Source organism: Oncorhynchus nerka, linkage group LG19 (genome assembly GCF_034236695.1).
Source record: "Oncorhynchus nerka isolate Pitt River linkage group LG19, Oner_Uvic_2.0, whole genome shotgun sequence".
In the NCBI taxonomy this organism is placed as follows: Eukaryota; Metazoa; Chordata; class Actinopteri; order Salmoniformes; family Salmonidae; genus Oncorhynchus; species Oncorhynchus nerka.
The window spans coordinates 4,195,190-4,207,849 of record NC_088414.1 but is presented as its reverse complement, the minus strand read 5'-3'; the positions used below and the strand labels follow the sequence as shown (position 1 = coordinate 4,207,849).

General features: G+C 49.7%; 1 protein-coding gene across 3 annotated transcripts in view; it reads right to left on the bottom strand.

Moving 5' to 3' along the window:
• LOC115117459 (metal transporter CNNM3-like) overlaps nucleotides 1-12,660 on the bottom strand; it is a 38,154-nt gene that overhangs the window by 17,115 nt on the left and 8,379 nt on the right. For all 3 annotated transcript variants that reach the window (XM_065004635.1, XM_065004637.1, XM_065004636.1), the window contains exons 7-9: nucleotides 11,446-11,604; nucleotides 10,196-10,365; nucleotides 8,984-9,080 (exon numbers count right to left, since the gene is read on the bottom strand). In XM_065004635.1, coding sequence (XP_064860707.1) covers nucleotides 8,984-9,080; nucleotides 10,196-10,365; nucleotides 11,446-11,604 — 426 coding nt within the window. The remainder of the gene's footprint in view (nucleotides 1-8,983; nucleotides 9,081-10,195; nucleotides 10,366-11,445; nucleotides 11,605-12,660) is intronic.

Sequence of the window (12,660 nt, the reverse complement as noted above, 5' to 3'; positions counted from 1 at the left end):
ATGTGCGTAAACTTCAATCCAAAACCCCTCAGAGGACTGGTAATTCCCCCATTTTGACACCTCGAGTAATATGTAGAAGTGCATTGAGTGATATGTAGCAGTGTATCGAGTGATATGTAGCAGTGCATCGAGTGATGTGTAGCAGTGCATCGAGTGATGTGTAGCAGTGCATCGAGTGATGTGATCCAAATCAGTCAGGTTTCAAGACTTGTCATTCAACTGAGACTGCTCTTCTCTGTATCACGGAGGCGCTCCGCACTGCTAAAGCTAACTCTCTCTCCTCTGCTCTCATCCTTCTAGACCTATCGGCTGCCTTCGATACTGTGAACCATCAGATCCTCCTCTCCACCCTCTCCGAGTTGGGCATCTCCGGCGCGGCCCACGCTTGGATTGCGTCCTACCTGACAGGTCGCTCCTACCAGGTGGCGTGGCGAGAATCTGTCTCCTCACCACGCGCTCTCACCACTGGCGTCCCCCAGGGCTCTGTTCTAGGCCCTCTCCTATTCTCGCTATACACCAAGTCACTTGGCTCTGTCATAACCTCACATGGTCTCTCCTATCATTGCTATGCAGACGACACACAATTAATCTTCTCCTTTCCCCTTCTGATGACCAGGTGGCGAATCGCATCTCTGCATGTCTGGCAGACATATCAGTGTGGATGACGGATCACCACCTCAAGCTGAACCTCGGCAAGACGGAGCTGCTCTTCCTCCCGGGGAAGGACTGCCCGTTCCATGATCTCGCCATCACGGTTGACAACTCCATTGTGTCCTCCTCCCAGAGCGCTAAGAACCTTGGCGTGATCCTGGACAACACCCTGTCATTCTCAGCTAACATCAAGGCGGTGGCCCGTTCCTGTAGGTTCATGCTCTACAACATCCGCAGAGTACGACCCTGCCTCACACAGGAAGCGGCGCAGGTCCTAATCCAGGCACTTGTCATCTCCCGTCTGGATTACTGCAACTCGCTGTTGGCTGGGCTCCCTGCCTGTGCCATTAAACCCCTACAACTCATCCAGAACGCCGCAGCCCGTCTGGTGTTCAACCTTCCCAAGTTCTCTCACGTCACCCCGCTCCCTCCACTGGCTTCCAGTTGAAGCTCGCATCCGCTACAAGACCATGGTGCTTGCCTACGGAGCTGTGAGGGGAACGGCACCTCAGTACCTCCAGGCTCTGATCAGGCCCTACACCCAAACAAGGGCACTGCGTTCATCCACCTCTGGCCTGCTCGCCTCCCTACCACTGAGGAAGTTCAGTTCCCGCTCAGCCCAGTCAAAACTGTTCGCTGCTCTGGCCCCCCCCCAATGGTGGAACAAACTCCCTCACGACGCCAGGACAGCGGAGTCAATCACCACCTTCCGGAGACACCTGAAACCCCACCTCTTTAAGGAATACCTAGGATAGGATAAAGTAATCCTTCTCACCCCCCTTAAAAGATTTAGATGCACTATTGTAAAGTGGCTGTTCCACTGGATGTCATAAGGTGAACGCACCAATTTGTAAGTCGCTCTGGATAAGAGCGTCTGCTAAATGACTTAAATGTAAATGTAAATGTATGTGTAGCAGTGCATCGAGTGATATGTAGCAGTGCATCGAGTGATATGTAGCAGTGTATCGAGTGATGTGTAGCAGTGTATCGAGTGATATGTAGCAGTGTATCGAGTGATATGTAGCAGTGTATCGAGTGATGTATGAAGGAGAGAATTGTTGTGTTGTTTGTTTCTATACAAATCTCACCAGATTGGGTCTGCTGAATGATCGAGATTACTCCCTAAATTCCTGATCCTGTGACTCGGCGATGAGGTCGACAGTGTGATAGGGGAGTATAAGCCAAGTTGAGAAATGGTTTCAACATTATTGAAACCATTTATTTTCTTTGACATTTGTCTTAGAACTTTGCATTGAGAATAATGGTAGTAGTAATAATTTGTCATACAGAAAATATTTTGTTTGGTTTCTTGAATTTGTCTGAATTTCTTGAACCGGAAATGCCTAATGCACTGTTGTTCTGATCTGTCCTCTCTCTCGTCGAAGGGGACTACAGATGGTATCTAGATGCATGGAAGGGACAATTTGACCAAACGGCATGGACCTCAAAACCCCCTCTGAACCAAAGTTCAATACGGCCCTGTCCTGCACCATTTCTATCGAGAGACCTGAGTCCGAGCCAGCAACCTGTACACAGCATCCAATCCAAGATATCAACTGCTTTTCTCTCTCGGGAGTGCGACAGGAGTCCACGTGGAGTGAGCATGGAGAGAGATCAGATCCAAAACGTCTCTCATGTTGCTTGTAATACTGGTTGGCAAATGGACAAGACATAATAGGCATTAGTGGTGGGGCTCAGGTCAGACAGTCTGTCTGGGAAAATGTGATTATTCCTCAGACATTGGGACATTATCATGGGCCACTTTGAACTGTGAAGCTCTCTGAAGACGACAACGCAGAACCGGCAGAAGATTGAGTGCCGGGAAAAGGGGTGTGGTTGGTCAACTGTGTAATCGGTTTAGACGGGTTTATTTTGGGGGGGTATCAGGTTGATTGAGGTCAACACACTGCTAAATGTATAGAAATGTCGGTGAAGATACTGATCTGTGATGAGAACGTTAATGTGACACACATACAGACACATTGTGATATTGTTGTATGGTGGTATTATATATGTTGTATTGTAGATATGTAGTGGTGTAATAATGTTATACGATGTACCGTTTTATCTTTGGTTTTATATGTAATTAATGTGTTCAGACCCCAGGAAGAATCTGCCTCGGCAGCAGCTAATGGGGATCCCTAATAAATACAAAATCAAAATGCAATACCTACAATCTCACTCAGATTGTCAACACTAACTAGGTTGAATATAAAGTATCCTCTGAAATCCTCTTTGATTTGATCTTAACCAATACCAATAATGCTTCTGGTATTTTTGCAAATGACATTAGTGATCACTGTGCTATTGCCACGTGTCATTAGGATAAAAAACTGAAAGCAAGTTTGATATTCATTTTTTTTTTTTACATGATATATTTAGCATTGAATGGAATTTAATTGAATTAATCCCTGATTTTGAACTAGCCTTTTCTTCCTTCCACAACGTATTCCAGGATGTATGCAATAGTATAGGCAATAGGCCCCTTAAAATAAATCAGGATTAAGGTCAGAGAACCCTTGGTTTACTGATGAACTTACTAAAATCATAAGGGAACTAAATGCTATGTGGGTTGAAGCAAGAGGGTCTGGTTCGGCAGATGATTGGATGGCTTTTAAACGTCTTTCAAATCTGTGTGTGGCTATGACCCGAAAACTGAAAGCAGACCACTACCTTAAATCTACTTCAGATAATTTAAATAACCACTCCAAATTATTATGATTTAAAATATTTTTTTGCCCTTTTTCTCCCCAATTTCGTGGTATCCAATTGTTTTTTTTTTTTTTTTTTGCTACTATCTTGTCTCAACGCTACAACTCCTGTACGGGCTCGGGAGAGACGAAGGTTGAAAGTCATGCGTCCTCCGATACACAACCCAACCAAGCCGTATTTTCAAATGCCAGGCTATTAATCATGTCATTGCTACATTGTACGGACATACTATAGAGCAAGTCAAAGTGTACAAATATTTAGGAGTGTGGGTGGATGACAAGCTGAGCTTCACGTGGAGAATAAGGAAGCTCAAGCTGAGGTTTTTATTACCGGCCTATGGGTTGTTTTCCTCTGGTGACCAGGAAGGAGCTGGTACGATGTTACTGGCAGTTTTAGATTGTATATAGGCCTCAGCCACTACCCTGAGAGCACTTGATTCAGTATCTATTCATTACCAATCAAAAACATCTAACACATCATTGTGATCTCTACAGCGCCTTTGGCTCTACAGCGCCTTTGGCTGGTCGTCATTGACCTTGCGTAGGCTTAAACAATGGTCTACACTGATTTAGGAGGCCATACTGGGTAAAATGCCACTTTCGCTCTGTTAAAAATAATAATCAGGTCAGTAAATAAATATAAATTACAATCTCATTCTCATCTGCTTTTAACAGAACCAAGAATTAGAACAGGTCATGGTAGAAAGTGTTAGTTACTCATCTGTTTTTAACTTAACTTCCGGGTTGGAGCGAGCGGTCGCATCTGCACTCGGTCCGCAGGTAGTATTACATTTCATTATAGTACAACGGTTTGATTTGTCTAATCTTAGCAATTTCTTCTTAGCTAGCTACATAGCCGTCTTTGTATCATAGATAATTGCGTAATTATCGTATTTCGTCGTCCTAACGCAGTCTACACTGCCCTGCAGCTAGCCAGCTAGCTAACATCCACCGTTAGCTAGTCCACCGTCTACCGATTAGCAGCACAACTATTACACTCAACTGAATGACTTGATTAGTGTAGTGTTAGCTAGCTACATAGTTGTCTTTGCTGTCTTCGTATCCAAGATAATTGTGTAGTTTAGAGTGTGTAGTTTTAGAGTGATTATCTTAATTTACCGAGGTTAGCTAGCCAGCTATTTGTCGTCCTTAACGTAGGAGACACTGCTAGCTAGCCAACAGCTAGCCAACGTCTTCCGAACAGAACTTCCGCACTCAACAATCCGGTCGCATTTCGCTTCGCTCCACAGGTAGTATCACATTTTTCATTTCATTTCATTACAGTACAACGGCTTGATTTGTTTGATCGTAGCTAGCTACATAGCTAGCTACATAGCCGTCTTTTGTATCAAAGATAATTGTGTAGTCTTGAGCGATTTCCTAGGTTAGCTAGCCAGCTATTGTCGTTCTTTTAGCATGGCGTAACGTAATCAACACTGCTAGCTAGCCAGCTAGCCCCGAATAGCAGCACAGTAGAAACTATTACACTCAACGGAACGACTTGATTAGTGTAGTGTCAACAACGCAGACACTGCCAGCTAGCCTACATAGTCAACAACGCAGCCACTGCCAGCTAGCCTACTTCAGCAGTACTGTATCATTTTAATCATTTTAGTCAATAAGATTCTTGCTACGTAAGCTTAACTTTCTGAACACTCGAGACGTGTAGTCCACTTGTCATTCAATCTCCTTTGCATTAGCGTAGCCTCTTGTGTAGCCTGTCAACTATGTGTCTGTCTATCCCTGTTCTCTCCTCTCTGCACAGACCATACAAACGCTCCACACCGCGTGGCCGCGGCCACCCTAATCTGGTGGTCCCAGCGCGCACGACCCACGTGGAGTTCCAGGTCTCCGGTAGCCTCTGGAACTGCCGATCTGCGGCCAACAAGGCAGAGTTCATCTCAGCCTATGCCTCCCTCCAGTCCCTCGACTTCTTGGCACTGACGGAAACATGGATCACCACAGACAACACTGCTACTCCTACTGCTCTCTCTTCGTCTGCCCACGTGTTCTCGCACACCCAGAGAGCTTCTGGTCAGCGGGGTGGTGGCACCGGGATCCTCATCTCTCCCAAGTGGTCATTCTCTCTTTCTCCCCTTACCCATCTGTCTATCGCCTCCTTTGAATTCCATGCTGTCACAGTTACCAGCCCTTTCAAGCTTAACATCCTTATCATTTATTGCCCTCCAGGTTCCCTCGGAGAGTTCATCAATGAGCTTGATGCCTTGATAAGCTCCTTTCCTGAGGACGGCTCACCTCTCACAGTTCTGGACGACTTTAACCTCCCCACGTCTACCTTTGACTCATTCCTCTCTGCCTCCTTCTTTCCACTCCTCTCCTCTTTTGACCTCACCCTCTCACCTTCCCCCCTACTCACAAGGCAGGAAATACGCTCGACCTCATCTTTACTAGATGCTGTTCTTCCACTAACCTCATTGCAACTCCTCCAAGTCTCCGACCACTACCTTGTATCCTTTTCCCTCTCGCTCTCATCCAACACTTCCCACACTGCCCCTACTCGGATGGTATCGCGCCGTCCCAACCTTCGCTCTCTCTCCCCCCGCTACTCTCTCCTCTTCCATCCTATCATCTCTTCCCTCTGCTCAAACCTTCTCCAACCTATCTCCTGATTCTGCCTCCTCAACCCTCCTCTCCTCCCTTTCTGCATCCTTTGACTCTCTATGTCCCCTATCCTCCAGGCCGGCTCGGTCCTCCCCTCCCGCTCCGTGGCTCGACGACTCATTGCGAGCTCACAGAACAGGGCTCCGGGCAGCCGAGCGGAAATGGAGGAAAACTCGCCTCCCTGCGGACCTGACATCCTTTCACTCCCTCCTCTCTACATTTTCCTCTTCTCTCTCTGCTGCTAAAGCCACTTTCTACCACTCTAAATTCCAAGCATCTGCCTCTAACCCTAGGAAGCTCTTTGCAACCGTCTCCTCCCTCCTGAATCCTCCTCCCCCTCCTCCCTCTCTGCAGATGACTTCGTCAACCATTTTGAAAAGAAGGTCGACGACATCCGATCCTCGTTTGCTAAGTCAAACGACACTGCTGGTTCTGCTCACACTGCCCTACCCTGTGCTCTGACCTCTTTCTCCCCTCTCTCTCCAGATGAAATCTTGCGTCTTGTGACGGCCGGCCGCCCAACAACCTGCCCGCTTGACCCTATCCCCTCCTCACTTCTCCAGACCATTTCCGGAGACCTTCTCCCTTACCTCACCTCGCTCATCAACTCATCCCTGACCGCTGGCTACGTCCCTTCCGTCTTCAAGAGAGCGAGAGTTGCACCCCTTCTGAAAAAACCTACACTCGATCCCTCCGATGTCAACAACTACAGACCAGTATCCCTTCTTTCTTTTCTCTCCAAAACTCTTGAACGTGCCGTCCTTGGCCAGCTCTCCCGCTATCTCTCTCAGAATGACCTTCTTGATCCTAATCAGTCAGGTTTCAAGACTAGTCATTCAACTGAGACTGCTCTTCTCTGTATCACGGAGGCGCTCCGCACTGCTAAAGCTAACTCTCTCTCCTCTGCTCTCATCCTTCTAGACCTATCGGCTGCCTTCGATACTGTGAACCATCAGATCCTCCTCTCCACCCTCTCCGAGTTGGGCATCTCCGGCGCGGCCCACGCTTGGATTGCGTCCTACCTGACAGGTCGCTCCTACCAGGTGGCGTGGCGAGAATCCGTCTCCACACCACGTGCTCTCACCACTGGTGTCCCCCAGGGCTCTGTTCTAGGCCCTCTCCTATTCTCGCTATACACCAAGTCACTTGGCTCTGTCATAACCTCACATGGTCTCTCCTATCATTGCTATGCAGACGACACACAATTAATCTTCTCCTTTCCCCCTTCTGATGACCAGGTGGCGAATCGCATCTCTGCATGTCTGGCAGACATATCAGTGTGGATGACGGATCACCACCTCAAGCTGAACCTCGGCAAGACGGAGCTGCTCTTCCTCCCGGGGAAGGACTGCCCGTTCCATGATCTCGCCATCACGGTTGACAACTCCATTGTGTCCTCCTCCCAGAGCGCTAAGAACCTTGGCGTGATCCTGGACAACACCCTGTCGTTCTCAACTAACATCAAGGCGGTGGCCCGTTCCTGTAGGTTCATGCTCTACAACATCCGCAGAGTACGACCCTGCCTCACACAGGAAGCGGCGCAGGTCCTAATCCAGGCACTCGTCATCTCCCGTCTGGATTACTGCAACTCGCTGTTGGCTGGGCTCCCTGTCTGTGCCATTAAACCCCTACAACTCATCCAGAACGCCGCAGCCCGTCTGGTGTTCAACCTTCCCAAGTTCTCTCACGTCACCCCGCTCCTCCGCTCTCTCCACTGGCTTCCAGTTGAAGCTCGCATCCGCTACAAGACCATGGTGCTTGCCTACGGAGCTGTGAGGGGAACGGCACCTCAGTACCTCCAGGCTCTGATCAGGCCCTACACCCAAACAAGGGCACTGCGTTCATCCACCTCTGGCCTGCTCGCCTCCCTACCACTGAGGAAGTACAGTTCCCGCTCAGCCCAGTCAAAACTGTTCGCTGCTCTGGCCCCCCAATGGTGGAACAAACTCCCTCACGACGCCAGGACAGCGGAGTCAATCACCACCTTCCGGAGACACCTGAAACCCCACCTCTTTAAGGAATACCTAGGATAGGATAAAGTAATCCCTCTCACCCCCCCTTAAAATATTTAGATGCACTACTGTTCCACTGGATGTCATAAGGTGAATGCACCAATTTGTAAGTCGCTCTGGATAAGAGCGTCTGCTAAATGACTTAAATGTAAATGTAAATGTATGCTTTTAACAGAACCAAGAATTAGAACAGGTCGTGGTAGAAATAGTGTTAGTTACTCATCTCCGTGGTCCTGGGATTCTCTCCTGAACATTTAAAAAGGTCACTTTGGTGGAGTTTAAACACACTTGGTCGGTTTAAATGTCATAGAAGAGTGTAATATGTCATTGTTGCATTGAACGTGTGTCTATAGTTTTGTTCAATGTTGTGTTAGTAAGTTTGCTTTTTTCTGAAACTTTGTTCCCCCTGCTGCTGTTGGACCAGGTCTCGCTTGAAAAAGAGATTCTCTCTCGATGAGAAAAATCTGTATTGAATAAAGATGAAATGAAAATAATAAAATGAGCTCGACCCAGGTGGCTTACCTGAGGTTGGCAATGTGTGGTAATGGTAGTGAGGTATGTGTGTCCTGCAGTACTGTGTCTTACCTGAGGTTGGTAATGTGAGTTATGTGTGTTCTGCAGTACTGTGTCTTACCTGAGGGTGGCGCTGTGAGATGTGTGTGTTCTGCAGTACTGTGTCTCACCTGAGGGTGGCGCTGTGAGGTGTGTGTCCTGCAGTACTGTGTCTCACCTGAGGGGGGCGCTGTGAGGTGTGTGTCCTGCAGTACTGTGGCTCACCTGAGGGTGGCGCTGTGAGGTATGTGTGTCCTGCAGTACTGTGTCTCACCTGAGGGTGGCGCTGTGAGGTATGTGTGTCCTGCAGTACTGTGTCTCACCTGAGGGTGGCGCTGTGATGCATGTGTGTCCTGCAGTACTGTGGCTCACCTGAGGGTGGCGCTGTGAGGTAATGGTAGTGAGGTGTGTGTGTTCTGCAGTACTGTGTCTCACCTGAGGGTGGCGCTGTGAGTGCAGAAACACCGTAGTATGTGAACGCTCCGTTCTCAAACTTCAAGCCCTCTTTACCGATCTCCACCTCCACACGGCCCTACAGAGACAGTCAGTTACAGTAGAACACATGCATGTGCCAACACACAACACACAACACACACGTCTGTAGTAACACACGCACACACTGACCTGTAGTAGCAGTATGTAGTAGTCTACAGGGTGGTTGTGTGTGTAGAGGTAGTGGTCACACACACACTGACCTGTAGTAGCAGTATGTAGTAGTCTACAGGGTGGTTGTGTAGAGGTAGTGGTCACACACACACTGACCTGTAGTAGCAGTATGAAGTAGTCTACAGGGTGGTTGTGTAGAGGTAGTGGTCACACACACACACTGACCTGTAGTAGCAGTATGTAGTAGTCTACAGGGTGGTTGTGTAGAGGTAGTGGTCACACACACACTGACCTGTAGTAGCAGTATGAAGTAGTCTACAGGGTGGTTGTGTGTGTAGAGGTAGTGGTCACACACACACTGACCTGTAGTAGCAGTATGTAGTAGTCTACAGGGTGGTTGTGTGTGTAGAGGTAGTGGTCACACACACACACTGACCTGTAGTAGCAGTATGTAGTAGTCTACAGGGTGGTTGTGTAGAGGTAGTGGTCACACACATACACTGACCTGTAGTAGCAGTATGTAGTAGTCTACAGGGTGGTTGTGTAGAGGTAGTGGTCACACACACACTGACCTGTAGTAGCAGTATGTAGTAGTCTACAGGGTGGTTGTGTAGAAGTAGTGGTCACACACACACTGACCTGTAGTAGCAGTATGAAGTAGTCTACAGGGTGGTTGTGTAGAGGTAGTGGTCACACACACACTGACCTGTAGTAGCAGTATGTAGTAGTCTACAGGGTGGTTGTGTAGAGGTAGTGGTCACACACACACTGACCTGTAGTAGCAGTATGTAGTAGTCTACAGGGTGGTTGTGTAGAGGTAGTGGTCACACACACACTGACCTGTAGTAGCAGTATGAAGTAGTCTACAGGGTGATTGTGTAGAGGTAGTGGTCACACACACACTGACCTGTAGTAGCAGTATGAAGTAGTCTACAGGGTGGTTGTGTAGAGGTAGTGGTCACACACACACTGACCTGTAGTAGCAGTATGAAGTAGTCTACAGGGTGGTTGTGTAGAGGTAGTGGTCACACACACACTGACCTGTAGTAGCAGTATGAAGTAGTCTACGGGGTGGTTGCGTGTGTAGAGGTAGTGGTCTGCGCTCAGGCGGTTGGAGGGGTCAAAGTGGACTTCCTGGTTGACACTGGGGTGACGCAGCAGGTGGAACAACACCTTCTCTGACACACGGGCCAGGTTGAAGTGTTCTACCTCTGTGGGGAGACACACACAGTTACAGGAGAGGACACACACACACACACACACACACACACACACACACACACGGGCCAGGTTGAAGTGTTCTACCTCTGTGAGGAGACACACACAGTTACAGGAGAGGACACACACACACACACACACACTGGAACAGCACCTTCTCTGACACACGGGCCAGGTTGAAGTGTTCTACCTCTGTGAGGAGACACACACAGTTACAGGAGAGGACACACACACACACACTGGAACAGCATCTTCTTAGGACCTTTCCAAGAAACACACAGTCATTGCTTTGCACAAGCGTGTTGCCAAATACACAGGTCTGTGTTGCTTCCGTTACCCAATACATTTGTGTAGGGCTGGGGCAAAAGCCTGTACACCTCGCAACTATCCAGGAGCAGGTTTGGCGATCCCGGGCCTACGGTTTCATCAATTGTAATTAGATTCTACATTCTGTTCTGTTTTAAGTCCAAACCTTATGGGCTTAAGATGGCGCCGTGTCAAGCAGCTGAAGAGGACAGAAATGTCAAACAACAAGAGACCCACATCCAAAGTCCTACAACACACGCAGATTAACTATGTTGAATATCCATTCCTGCATATTTTACCTTGTGTTTCCATTGACTTCTATTTCAGTGATTTGATCATTACTAGTGGTGTTAACAGGGGCGCAACTTTGGTTTTTAGAAGTGAGGGGACATTATTATTTAATCATTTTTTTATCCAGTCAGATAAACACTCCAAACAGCCTACCCGACCGTTTGGAGGTGTCCGCATGGTCCTAAAGCACACAGTTGCCTGGTTTTGTATCACATTCCAATTCCAATGATAAGTAGGTATGAGAACCACTGCATTAAGGGCATGCAACAGAATAGTCCTACTTATCATTGGAATGTGATACAAAACCCGACCCCAGTGAAAGTTAAACTGTCACGGTTCTGGTAAACCACTGACTGAGTGGGAAGGTTAGGGTCATAACAGGCTGGATACATGAGAAGTGTGGGTGTCTCATTTCATTGACTCATTTACTCATTTTAAGGAGTCTTTCTAACGCATGGACACACATGTACTCCCACCTCTGGACAGGAAGCGGTGTGTGGCCAGCAGTAGCTGGGGCGAGGTGCGGATCTTGGGTTCACCCTCGGGAAGTTTGAACAGAGAGAATTCTTCGTGGACGCTGCGAGGCTCCAGGGAAATCTCCAGAGGGGCCAGAGGACGCTTCACCTTCATGTCGACTACAGAAAGACAGGGTGGAGGGAGAGGGGTTAGGGGACAGGAGGGAGGGAGAGGGGTTAGAGGACAGGAGGGAGGGAGAGGGGTTAGGGGACGGGAGGGAGGGAGAGGGGTTAGGGGACGGGAGGGAGGAGAGGGGTTAGAGGACAGGAGGGAGGGAGAGGGGTTAGGGGACGGGAGGGAGGGAGAGGGTTAGGGGACGGGAGGGAGGGAGAGGGGTTAGGGGACGGGAGGGAGGGAGAGGGGTTAGAGGACAGGAGGGAGGGAGAGGGGTTAGGGGACGGGAGGGAGGGAGGGAGAGGGGTTAGAGGACAGGAGGGAGGGAGAGGGGTTAGGGGACGGGAGGGAGGGAGAGGGGTTAGGGGACGGGAGGGAGGGAGAGGGGTTAGAGGACAGGAGGGAGGGAGAGGGGTTAGGGGACGGGAGGGAGGGAGAGGGGTTAGAGGACAGGAGGGAGGGAGAGGGGTTAGGGGACAGGAGGGAGGGAGAGGGGTTAGGGGACAGGAGGGAGGGAGGGGACAGGAGGGAGGGAGGGGACAGGAGGGAGGGAGGGGACAGGAGGGAGGGAGAGGGTTAGGGGACAGGAGGGAGGGAGAGGGGGAGAGGGGTTAGGGGACAGGAGGGAGGGAGGGAGAGGGGTTAGAGGACAGGAGGGAGGGAGAGGGGTTAGAGGACAGGAGGGAGGGAGAGGGGTTAGAGGACAGGAGGGAGGGAGAGGGGTTAGGGGACAGGAGGGAGGGAGAGGGGTTAGGGGACGGGAGGGAGGGAGAGGGGTTAGGGGACGGGAGGGAGGGAGAGGGTTAGAGGACAGGAGGGAGGGAGAGGGGTTAGGGGACGGGAGGGAGGGAGAGGGGTTAGGGGACGGGAGGGAGGGAGAGGGGTTAGGGGGCGGGAGGGAGGGAGAGGGGTTAGGGGACAGGAGGGAGGGAGAGGGGTTAGGGGACAGGAGGGAGGGAGAGGGGTTAGGGGACGGGAGGGAGGGAGGGAGAGGGGTTAGAGGACAGGAGGGAGGGAGAGGGGTTAGAGGACAGGAGGGAGGGAGAGGGGTTAGGGGACGG